At 39.0% G+C, this 13,011-nt stretch overlaps 1 protein-coding gene across 1 annotated transcript in view; it reads right to left on the minus strand.

Annotated features, from left to right (window-relative positions):
- Positions 1 to 1,304: 1,304 nt before the first annotated feature.
- The window catches only part of gga3a (golgi associated, gamma adaptin ear containing, ARF binding protein 3a), a 50,584-nt gene continuing 38,877 nt past the window's right edge, over positions 1,305 to 13,011 (minus strand). Inside the window, exons 15-17 of the mRNA XM_038269641.1 lie at positions 3,464 to 3,633; positions 3,268 to 3,378; positions 1,305 to 1,715 (exon numbers count right to left, since the gene is read on the minus strand). Coding sequence (XP_038125569.1) covers positions 1,605 to 1,715; positions 3,268 to 3,378; positions 3,464 to 3,633 — 392 coding nt within the window. The 3' untranslated portion in view covers positions 1,305 to 1,604. The remainder of the gene's footprint in view (positions 1,716 to 3,267; positions 3,379 to 3,463; positions 3,634 to 13,011) is intronic.

Consider the following 13,011-nt stretch of genomic DNA (forward strand, 5'->3'; position numbering starts at 1 on the left):
ACTTGGATAATAGCGCGTTGTGACAAACACCAGATACAGCACTGGGACTTGATCAACAGCCGATACCGCACCGTGACAATGTCACTAACCAGTAGGTGGCAGTAGTGTTCTTTGACAAACATGGATGCCTCCAGTAAAGCACATTCACATGAAAATTACTCTTTAGAGGATTTCAAAGGATTATGAAGAATAATTTGTTTGTTCAGGTTACATCTCACAGAAAATTACCAGATGCAATTTTTCCATTTGAAAGTTTCATCAATTAAGTAAAGAGACAAATAATTTAGTGTCAGATACAAGCAGAGCTTGGTGTAAAACACTAAGCGTCAAACCTCAGTTAAATCCATTAATTAAATTAAGTCTTTTTTCATCAAAATGCTACCAGACAAAACATGAGGATCACATTGGAACGATGAGGAGTTTTAGTCTGTTCTTCATCTCGGTTTATTCAGCATTCCTCAACAAGAGGAAACGTACAGAAGAGGATTAGGGCCACTGAAAAAAATAAAAAGGTAACTGATTTTTTTTTTTCATTATTTCAGTTTACAATGGGATAAAAGTCAGAATTCCGACTTTAATCTCGGAATTCCGACTTTAATCTCGGAATTCCGACTTTAATCTCGGAATTCCGACTTTAATCTCGGAATTCCGACTTTAATCTCGGAATTCTGACTTTAATCTCGGAATTCTGACTTTAATCTTGGAATTCTGACTTTAATCTTGGAATTCTGACTTTAATCTTAGAATTCTGACTTTAATCTCACATTTCAGATTTTAATCTCACAATTCAGATTTTAATCTTACAATTCAGATTTTAATCTCACAATTCAGATTTTAATCTCAGAATTCAGACTTTAATCTTAGAATTCTGAGTTTAATCTTAGAACTCTGACTTTAATCTCGGAATTCTGACTTTAATCTCGGAATTCTGACTTTAATCTCGGAATTCTGACTTTAATCTTGGAATTCTGACTTTAATCTCACATTTCAGATTTTAATCTCACAATTCAGATTTTAATCTCACAATTCAGATTTTAATCTCAGAATTCAGACTTTAATCTTAGAATTCTGACTTTAATCTTAGAATTCTGAGTTGAATCTTAGAACTCTGACTTTAATCTCGGAATTCAGATTTTAATCTTAGAATTCTGACTTTGATCTTAGAATTCTGCCAGCTAACAAACATGTTAGCATCAAGCCGTAGCCATGTCTGTTTTAGTGACTAAACTCACTCTCTTCTTTTAATCACGTTCTGTTCTTCCATTAATGAAAGAGCATCAGTGGTGAAAAGTCAGAATTCTGAGAAAAAAAGTCATTATTTTATTTAAACTTTTAAAATTTTAAAAATCAATTAACTTTTTTTTTATTTTTCCAGTGGCCCTAATCCTCTTCTGTAGAAATGTAGGATTTAAATTAAGATAAAATGACTTTAACACCATTATGGACTAATATTGGAGTCTCACTGGCTTCTAACCACCAGTCACACTTCATGCCTTCTGCATCTCAGCCTGCTCCTGGTTTATTCAAGTTTTTAATCCAACCTTCTATATACAATAAAACGGTTTTTAAGCTTGCGGTGTTTGCGATGAGCTGACGTACAGCACTTATAGAGCCCCCCATCTATCAGCAGGCGGAAAGTCGTTCACCTCCCCCACTTCTGTGAACGGCTGCTCTCCCAACGTAAACATCAGTTTGAATCTCATCCGAACTTTTTCCTGAAAGACAGAAAAGTAGAAAAAAGGCAGACATTGTTAGATTAATTTACACGGTAGGAGGAGTGACCCCCTCCTGCATATCTTTTATCTGACTCCACCCTTCCAACGAATTACAGGGTCTGACCAGCAGATGGCGCTTCTCTTTAGCTCTTAATGTCCACAAATCAAGACAGAAAGAAAATTTTAGTACAAAGATTGATGTTTATTAAGGAATTGTAGAGGACCTGCCAAGGACCAGCCAAGGACCAGTCAAGGACCAGTCAAGGACGAGGCAATTGATTTTTGATTAATGGCTTAATTTGTGCATTTCATATCGGGAGGGGGATGTTCCTTTTTCTTCACAGCCATTTCGAAGTGGACTAACATTTTACTTTTAGGGTGACCACAAAAGTCTCAGATAGTCCCAGAATGCCCCATTTTAGCTTCATTAAAAAAAAAAAATTCCCAGCGATGTCTCCAGAAGTAGAGTTTGGCAATATGAAGAAAATCTAATATCACGCTATATCTGGGCTATATCGCGCTACATGATATATATCGCAATATGTTTAAATTACCTTCAAAAACAATAGAGGGCATAAAATTGTGCTGATATACTGATTCAAACGTTTGGTTTTAAATTTTTTGTTATTTTAATTTCACTGGCTCAAAGCTTTTCACGAATAATTCAGTCACTTGATGTCTTTGGGTGTCAGAATTAAACCTTTAAAGTCGAATTCTCCCGAGTGGTGCCAGACTTTACACGAGTGAATAAAGTGAATGTGATTCGTTGTTCATCAAGGGGGCGGGACTGTTGTGGCGGAAGGTTCAGAAGCAAGTTTGGTTTTAGCCGGTTTGTCGGAAGCATCTTGCTAACCAGTTAGCAACTTATTGCTAGCAGGTTCCCAATGGGAAATTCCATTGGGACCAAGTAGCACTAAATTGGTGACTTAGAAACGACGCTGTCAAGGAACGCTATGGACAGCGGAAACATGCAAGAGGAGGAGAGTTTAGTGTCGGAGGTCATGGATGAGTCTCCTCCGTCATCCATTTTTTATTTAGAGGAGGAAAGCGGGGACGAAGATGTTGTGGAAGAGGACGCCAGGGCGGCAGAAGCTTGGTTTGGTGTAGAAGGCTTCCAGCCGTACATGTTTGAGCCCTTGCCTCGCAACGCTGCCAGTTCTGTTAGCTCTACGCCTGCCGAAGACACAGACGTCCATCCCCGTGAACACTGGGACGCAACTCAATGGGAAAGGAAAGGATTCTGATTTCAACCGTTGCGTATATTAGCTGCGACACATGAATCAAGATGCTATGACCGAAAACATTTGATTGACAGATGACCTTTGATATATGATTGGCCAAAATTTAGGTGTTCAGGCTGACGTAGAACTAACTGGCCTGCAGAAGAAAGAAAGACAGAAGCATGCTGGAGCAGCAATAGTACTACTTAAATCCTGCAGCATAGATTTGAACATGAAAAAATGGAGGAAGGGAAAATAACGGGATAGGTGAGGTGCAATACTGAGGTAATCACATGCAAGACTTAAAATAACAGCTTGAAGTAGAGGTCTACCTTCAGAGGATTTGCCAGCAGCACGACCTGAGAGATGGCAGCAGGGGGGAGAATTGGATTGAAAGGAGCCAGGTCTGTCCCAGAGGGCGGCTGCAGCTTCACCTTCATCGTCTACAGACATGATTGAAAAAAAAGTAATCCAGGAGCACAAAGTAAGCTTTATTCCAGCTTCAAAATAAGAGATGTGAGGCGTTACCCTGGGCACAGCAGCCTGGAGAACAATGTTCCTGACGGGCTGCGGGGCTGTGTTGAGCATTGAGGTCACCATCACCAGCACGTCAGGCCTGCTAGGCGGGCAGTCGGAGGCAAAATGGAGCAGGACGCGAACACCGTTTCTGTCGTACGCCGTCACAGGACAGAGCGTACCTATAAACAGGACAGACGAAAAGCAAAGGATGACGACCAAACAGTCACCAGCTCCTTCAGAGAGAAAGGTAACGCTTTCTTTTACATAATAAGTCACACTATATAACTTGGTAACAAGAAAAACTATTTGGTAATTACCTCAAAATTAAGATATATAATTTCAAAGTAATTTTATGTAATTATTACAATTGTACGTCATTATGCATCAATGGAGACGTGGGTTACCGTATAACAGTTTCTATTATTGGCCACCACCTACCAATGGCTAACAAAGTAAACAGTATGTTCCTAATAGACCACTTCGCTCTCAATCTGCAGGTTTACTAGTTGTTCCTAGAATTTCTAAAAGTAGAATGGGAGGCAGATCTTTTAGTTCTCAGGCTCCTCTCCTGTGGAACCAACTACCAGTTTTAGTCCGTGAGGCAGACACCCTGTCTACTTTTAACCCTATAATGCCAAATGTATGATATTTGATACATACGGTTTCTGAAATGTTTTGCGTCTGACACCTTTTGCATAATTTAATGGTAAAAACTTTGCTCAAAATTCTATTGTACATAATCAGATAAACCTGATAAAAGAGGGCAGAAGACTACACAAAAATAATCCTGACTTATCGCATAGTAATAATTTATTAATATCAAAAATGTATTTTTGTTCTTTCTTTTTACATATTTTGTTAAAAGGCCAAATAAGGACTTCAAACAAAAAAAAAAAGTAATTTTCTGTTTTGTTTTATTCTTGGATCGGGCTTTAAAGGGTTAAGGCTAGGCTTAAAACTTTCCGTTTTGATAAAACTTCTAGTTAGAGTGGCTCAGGTTATCCTGAGCTATCTCTATAGTTCTGCTGCTATAGGCTTAGACTGCTGGAGGACATAGGGACCCCTTTTTCATCATTCTGTTTGAGAAGTCGCTGTTCATACAAGCTTACTTTTCTTAAGATTGGCAATTTTCCCACTATGTGAGACTCTGCGCCGGTAGGTGAAAATGGTGACGAGCGCGTAGGATGGCCTTACGTAAACATATCACCAGAATGATTGACAGTTAGGAGGACCATTTATTTTGAGGATCCAACCGGAAAACTAACATCCTCCACTATACGTTTAAGAGGATTGGCTCTCTGTATTCTAGGTTTAGTTTTCTCATATAAGCCAAGTAATAAATTGCATTTTACTAGAAAATATTAGATTAGTTTAGTGCTGTTGGTGAAATGACTGAGTTACCTGGTAATAGCAGTTTGAAATCTAAGAAGTCTGACTTTACCTTGTCTCCCTAAAATTTGAAGCAGAGCACTTCCCAGAATTATCCATAAAAAGTTACCTAATAATACAGTGTAACTTGTTATGTTATTACATAGTTATTGATGTACTGTAAAAGAAAACTGTAAATGTCATTATAAATATTTCTGTGTCGTAAAAATGTTTATTTTGCTCCAGCGGTAATACAGCCAATGCTTTTATTATGAAAGGCCCAGAGCAGGAAAGTGATGTGAATAGATTGTCGCAATGTGTACAGCAGTGAAGCGAAACACCGGTGTGCAGAGAGAAGCTGTGTTCTAAAGTTAAAAACAGAAAAAAGTTATATTGCTACAGAGTAATTTAAATTTGCAAAAGGTCCTTAGAACCTGGTTGATGACGGAACAAAGTTCTTATCAGTGTTTTTTTTTTTAAGCATATTTAGTCATATTTCAGGAAGCTTACATGTTGCTTTATGTTTTGTTGTAGTTACATTTTCGTCCACTAGACGGGGCTAATGGTGTCTGTTAAGTTTGCCACGCTTATTCAGCGACACAAATTATATGCTATGTGAAATCACAGATGGTTACATTATGCATTTTATTTTATGGTACACACATTATAAAAATACTAAAGGGTTTAATAAATATCCATGGCAAAAGATGGTGATAGCACTAAAGGTAAGAATTGTCCAGATTAAAAAGGTTGTAATAATTCAAGGTTAAAAAGGATTCATGGTAAATTGATGAGGTAAAAAAATTTTTACGGTGTGTTCACAAGCAAGGCTATTCAATAAAAAAGGATTATGAACCATCAGTTTGAGAGACCTTTTCAACCGGGACGTTACACCACTGAAAGAAATACTTTTGTTTTAACCCCTGAGAGAAAGTTTATTATGTTGGACTGAATCATAAACGCATTTTAGGAAGAAGTGATTATGTTTACCACAGTAACATCAATGTACTCAACAATTTAACCAGCTCTTCTTTATTCTAATGATTTGCTCTTTTACCCACTAGGTGGCAGTAGAACCCAACAGTTCAGCTTTCAGAGTAGAAATCAAAAGAAAAACAGTTTGTCTGAGAAACACTCAGTAAAAAGACTGCTGTGGAGGAAACATGAATCAACTGGAGGTTTTTAACTATAAATATTTACATCATCATGCAATCTAAATGTCTGTGTCTGCAATAAATGTTGGCCATTATAAAGTAAAACCTTTTTTTTTTGTTAACTGCCAGCTCTGAATAGTTTATCTGATAATGTGCACATATGGAACGTTAAAGTCCAGAGTAACAGGAGCTTCAGCACCATCTGCATCACAGATGGGATCATTTTGCAGCCCCTTTATTAATTAGCCATTAAAAACACAGCTTTTTTCAGCACTGCAAAGTGTAAAACCATGTCTCAGTAGGTATGAATATTCACTCTGTATTAACCCTTTAGAGGGCACTCAGTGGAATACTTTGAAAATCAAAATTTCAAAGACAACAATGTTAATGGAGTCCGGGACAAAACACCTTATTACTTTTGTAACAATCAATATATATATTATTGGTGGGCCGTTATCAGGCGATTAAAAAAAATATCACTGTTAATGTCACAGGGTTGCATGGGAGGAAGAGCTGGGCTTGCAGGTTGGGAGTCATGGAGGATTCGGTCATGCTCTATTAATGTAACAGGGTTTTTATATATTTTTTATATATTAGGGGTGGAACGGTTCACAAAATCCACGGTTCGGTTCACGGTTTCGTGGTCACGGTTTTCGGTTCTGTTCGGTATATGTTTATTGTTACACCGAAAAATAAAAAAATTCATAAAATTTATAAAAATTAATGAAAAAATTAAAATTTATGAAATAAATGAAAAAATCCAAAAAGCTTAATGAATTGTAATTATTTTAAATGATCCGCGGAAACCCTGGATCATTTCCGCATGTTTTGCTGCTTTGAATTTAATCATCTGGCGCATGCCCTCTACGATCTCCAAGGAACTCAGAGCGGAGCGGACGAAGCCACAGTGGAGGCTGTAGGCTTTGCTTTGAGCAGCCAGTCTGGAGCGCAGCGGGGCGGAGCGCTGACGGAGTATGAGGGATTTGGGGGTTAGCATGACATGTTGGTCATGTTGCTGTTAGCATAAACAAAACGTGTTGCACAATGCTTGCACACTGTTGCACTTTTATCCACCACTTTCTTTCCGCCGTCATCGTAGGTCACTCTAAATTCAAAGTGGTCCCATACAGCAGACCTATAAAGTGCTGCTGGCGCGTCTTCCAACTCCTGTTCTTTCCCACTCGCCATACCCACACAATTCTCCACAACAACTGATTTTTTCCTGCTACACCCGGCTACGCTGCTTCGCTTCTTCTTCTACTTGTTTACTACTGGTGGTTGGCTTTGGTCGCAGTACCGCCACCTTCTGCTCTGGAGTGTAAACGCTTCGCCTATGCGAAAAAGGAGCAGCGCTTGAACCGAACGCAACACACGCGAACCGAACCGAGACAGTCGAACCGAACGGTTCGGACGGTTTTCATAAACCGTTCCATCCCTAATCTTTACCGTCGACAGCCTGCAGCCAAGTCCAGAATTCCTCGTTTTCCAGCCACTTTTGTTGAAATTTGTATTTTCCTATTCTCTAGCTTTTTTTCCGCCTCGAGCTTATTTTCCGAACAAACGGCTTTAGGATCAACCGGAAGCAGTTCTACACAAATATATTGCGATATAATACATCTGACAAAATTGTTTTTATAAATCTTTTTTTTTTTTTTTAAAGCATTTTAAATACGACGATAATCATATATAATCAATTTTAATGCCATATTAAGGCCTTCATTTGAAAAACAGTGATTTAATGACTTTCAATGACCCGCGGAAAAAGTGTGTAAAGCACCAGTTAACTCAGTTCAAGGTTTTTCATAGACTTGTGATATTTCCCTCAATATCCCCAAAATGTGATGGATGCGAGTCCGCTGACGGCTCCTTGACTCGTCTGTTCTGGTCATGCTCCTAGCTCTTTCATATTGGTGCGACATTTTCAAATGTTTTTCTGAAGTGTATAAGTACGGTGGGATATCTTTTTTTTATGAAGCTAAAATGGGGCATTCTGAGACTATCTGAGAAGGAAATGTTTTACTTTTGTGGTCACCCTAAAATTTAAATGTTAGTGCACTTCAAAATGGCTGTGAAGAAAAAGGAACATCCTTCTCCCTTTATGAAATGCACAAATTAAGCCATTAAGCACATTTATTGTGGTAAATATTCATGAAATCAAACATTTCAAACAATCAAGAAGAACCAGACTGAGAGAGTTGTCTCTGTCATGCACTCTCTGCTCTGTGCGGCGCAGTGCAGCCGTGCGTGCCACGTAACACGAGAGCCGTTAACAATGGTGCATAACTTCCTCCTCGGAGTTATGAGGAGGAGGATAGAAGCCCTTCAGAGTTATCAGCCTCGACCTGAAAGAACATGTGATGCTCTTGGATGTGAAAGCAGGATTAGGACGCAGCACAGCTGAGCTGCCGTCTCCCGGTACGCTGAGACAGAAAGGAGCAACAGAAAGGGCGAACAGCCGCAGCATAAGTGGAAATTGTGCTGAGGGCTAATTTTCTGTCCATTAGCTGCTGGAGAAACATTACTATGCAGGCTAGAGGACACTTATTGCAGAGAAAGTTTCTAGGAGCGCTCAAAAAACAAAACAAACGCTCTGAAGTGCACCCTGATTCCAGAACCCCAGATTACATTGTTTGGATATTGTCCTTCACTTAGGACTTAGCCTTTTTTTTTTTTTTTTGAGTTTTTACAGCACTAGTGGTTCATTTATTCGACAGTCGGCTGACAGGAAAGGAGGTATGAGAGAACAGGAGAGACATGCGGGACCACAGGTCAGATTCTAACCCGGGTCGGCCACATCGAGGACTGAGGGCTCCGTAGATGGGTCGCACGCGCTGACCACTGCGCCACCTGCATGCCCGATAACCAGCAGCATTTCTAATCAAACCACTGTGGTGTGTGGAACAGTAATAGCAAAAGCCGGACATATACTGTGCAATTTATTTCGATCGCTGCACGCAGCTACAGCTCCCACTGTACGATGAAACCTCAGGGTTTAAAAGTTCACAGCTCACGATGTTTGTTCTCACACTGTGCGACCCGACGCTCTGATGCGATCTACCTGCTCACGCTGTACGTTTAAAAACCAGATGGGACTCGGCTCCGCAGTGAGATGGCGCTACTCGGACTCGTCTATCCGGAAGCTAAACCAGTAGAAGAGGAATATGAAGCTCACTAGAGTGAAATGCGCTGCCTTTAGGTAGCACACACACACCATGAATGCCTCTGACAGAATTTAAATGAGCAATTTTAATCTAGATTAATTCCAAGATTAAAGTGAGATTAATCTAGATTTTTTTTTAAATAATCTATGCCCATCGCTAATTTGTAGATATATTTTAATGGCAAAAATGTATGTCAATGTAATAACATGAAACGACCACTTACCCTGATATATTTACAAAAATATGCTTCTATAAGAAATTCATGAATAACTGCCTGAGAGTGAAATAAACAATTATTCTCGGTACAACATAACCTTAGAGGCATTAATGCTGATACTGGCACTTTATTTTAACCTAGCTTATTAACATTTTAACCTTTTAATTTGATTTTTAACTGTTTTTCTGAACTTATTTTCAACTTAATTTACAGTAAGTAATAAATCGGTCAGGGCTCATCTGATTGGTCAAATGCCAAAATAAGAAGTACAGCCATGTAGCAGGATGTTTGGGGCTGGATCTAGATCTTGTGCTTCTAGACCTGACTAAGGGAGTCTACATTTAAATTATGTTTTAATTAAAGTCAATATGTTTAAAAAAAAAACAATTATTGCTGAAAAACAGCTAATTAGCAACATAAATCCTTCCCTCTTATTTAGCTCTGAAACTCATGATTTGGTCCAATAAATAGGGAGCATTTCATGGGCCCGCCCCTAATAGACAATAGAAATGCAGAGATATGTTTCTATCCTCATATTTCCTTCCTGCCCCTTTGTGATATATTAGCATTCTGAATGCAGAGTAGAGGGTCAGGCTTTAGTGAGCGAAGGACTGCTGCATGACAAGAGGGCGCTCTGGGAGCAGGGAGACCCGCCGGTCGTCCAGATGGGCACACACTTGGACGAGTCTCTAAAGCTGCAGAAAGCTAAGATATTACTAAAATTAAGTCTTAGAAGAGGTCTGAAAAGTCCACAAATATCATCATTAGGTGCAAATGTGGGTTTTGTTGCATTAGGATCAAAAATCCCGGCCTGGAGTTAAATCTCAGCACGTTTTATTGCCTCTGAGCTCCTGGATCGCTGCTGACATTCAGCTTAATAAGGAGCGACTTCCAACCGGAGCAGGTTCTGATCCGCAGAGGGGAATGATTCTGCGTGAGGTGGAAGCATCTCCACCCCGAGACCCCCGAGGCATCATCATGTTTCTGAAAAAATCATTATCTCAGCAACCCTGCACAGCCTGACAGCTTGTTCCTGAGTCCAGAGCAGAGCTGATGGCAGAAGGCTCCTGGTGTCCATGGAAACCAGCGGAAGGTGCGCAGAGGAAGACCAGAGATGATCAAACTAGGGCTGCAAATAATGATTATTTTGCAAATCGATTGATCTGTCAACCATTTTTTTCGATTAATTGATTAATAATCGCATGGCCAACGGTTCATTAAAGAAGATCTTTTTTAATGATAACCAGATGAAACTCTGGATAGAGATGGAAAAGTTTGTCTTAAATGCAAAATGTTTATATTTCTGTTACAAACTTGTAATAATTCCTGCTCTAAGTGAGTCGCTCTGTCAACTAATGGCATGTTTTTATAATCCAGTTAACGATTAATTAATTAATTACTAAATTAGTTGACAATTATTTCAATAATCGGTTATTGAAATAATCTTCAACTAGTTTAGTAATCGATAAATCATTAACTGGAGTATAGAGACTTAAACATGCCTGAGGGAGCGACCAACTTAAGAGCAGAAATGATATAAAAATTGTTAAAAAAAACAAAAAAAAAAGGTAAAAACACTTTTTTTTAATCTGTCAGTATTCTCTATCCAGAACTCCCAAAGTGGAAAAATTTTTGTTTCACCTGGATTGATTTCGTAAAATATTAGGGATGCACGATATTGGGATTTTGGCCGATATCCGATATGCCGATATTTTAAAACTCATGTAGCCGATAACCGATATCGATACCGATGTTAAAGCTGGACAAAAATAAGTAGTCATCGAAAATAGCAGTTTTGTTATCCATTTCTGACACTTTGAAAATAATAAACTCAAATATATTTTCATATGCTGATATCAAATAGATTTTTAAAAACGCGGTATCGATCTATTTTACTTTCAAAATCTGGTGAAATTTCATCGTTCTGTTACAAACTCTCGTGATATTTTGCAAATTCTTGTGAGATTTTGTTAGTAAAATAGATCGATACCGCGTCAATATATCAACATATAAAAATATGGCAACATTTGGTGAATTTTCGGGGGATTTCGTAGCATAACGATGACATATAGCAATATTTCATTAGTAAAAGAGATTGATATGGTGTTTTTAAATGGCAATATATCAGCATATGAAGATATTGGGATATTTTAATGGATCAATATTTTTTCTCTCGTCTTTAGAAGTTTTTAAGTCTGTAAAAAAGAAGTTTTTGAGGAAGAAGAAGTAGTATCTTTTTTTTTTTTTAGACTTTAGAAACTCAGAAGCTGATCAAATATCGGGTTAAATATCGGTGGGGTGGCCGATGTCCGATATTCACTTTTAAGGCCAATACCGATAGGGGGCCGATTATATCGTGCATCCCTATAAAATATCTTTTGCTGTCCGATTAATAATCAATAAAAATCATTGGCAGATTAATCAATTTACAAAATAATTGTTAGTTGAAGCCCCATTTTTATCTAATGCTGGCTTCTCTATCATCGCAAACAGGTTGATCCTGAATATGATGGATCCACAGAGACCTGCTGGATGTCTGATCTTTTTCTGATCACTTTTAGAGCCAGAGATGCCTGAAACTCTCTGGTTTCTGAAATGTTATGGCCAGCAGATTTCAATAATCCACTAATCAGATTGTTTCAGCCCTAGATAAAACAACCAGTCCTTACAACCATTAGATGAGGAAGAACAAACAACTCAAACCCCTAAGAAGCAGATGAGCCACAGAAGAAGATGGTGTGAGGTTCCACTCTTCCCACCACCACGTTCAGACTGACTCCACAGATCCAAGATCTCAAATTTCTGCATCGACCTTTCTGTGCCGCTACAACCAAACGTCAACATTCTTGGAGAAAATATTTCGTTTCTTTCCTCTTTTTCTTCACAGAGCACCTTTGACACATGGTGGAACAGGAAATCCTGGATGTGCAGAAGAAGCAGCATCATACTATCGCATTACTGCAGTCAAAAAAATCCCAGAGGAAAGTTTCTGACATGTTAATGAATCAGTACCAAGAAGAGCAAAATCCTGCAAGTTCAGGTTAATTATAGTAAAAAATAAAAATAATGACACTCCTGAAGACTTCAGCAGTGTTAACTTGACATCCTGACCGCTAACCCCAAGCTGAGACTGAGCGATGCTAAAGAAAAACAGAACACAAGCTAAAAGCTACCCGTCAGTCCGCTGCTACCGCAATGCTTTTAACAATCCGCCATGAGGCATTCACTGCCACCCATGCAGAGCATTTTAGTTCAAGGGAACGTTCATCAGCCGCAGGTAATTTTAGCCGCACCGCCACAAATCTTTGCTTCATCCGCCCAACAAAAAATTGATTAACTTTTTGCTTCTTTTTGTTTTAACAAAAGGTTTTATGAGTCTAAAAGAAGAATTGGATTATTTTGAGAAATTTACAGCAGTGGCGGCTGGCCAATAGAGGGCGCCAGGGCACCACGCCGCCCCACCCACCAACCCTGATTTAGACATAAAAATTGTTGTTTCCTCAGACTGGAAGAAGGTGAGAACAGCAGAGAGGATCATGGGGGCTCCTCTTCCCTCCATTAAAGACATTTCATCCCAGCGCTGCGTGTCCCGAGCCTGTGACATCATCAATGACCCCTAACCCCCCCCACCACGGACTGTTCTCTCTAATGTTATTT

This window comes from Cyprinodon tularosa, unplaced genomic scaffold, assembly GCF_016077235.1.
Source record: "Cyprinodon tularosa strain WSP-4 unplaced genomic scaffold, ASM1607723v1 ctg732, whole genome shotgun sequence".
Classification (NCBI taxonomy): Eukaryota; Metazoa; Chordata; class Actinopteri; order Cyprinodontiformes; family Cyprinodontidae; genus Cyprinodon; species Cyprinodon tularosa.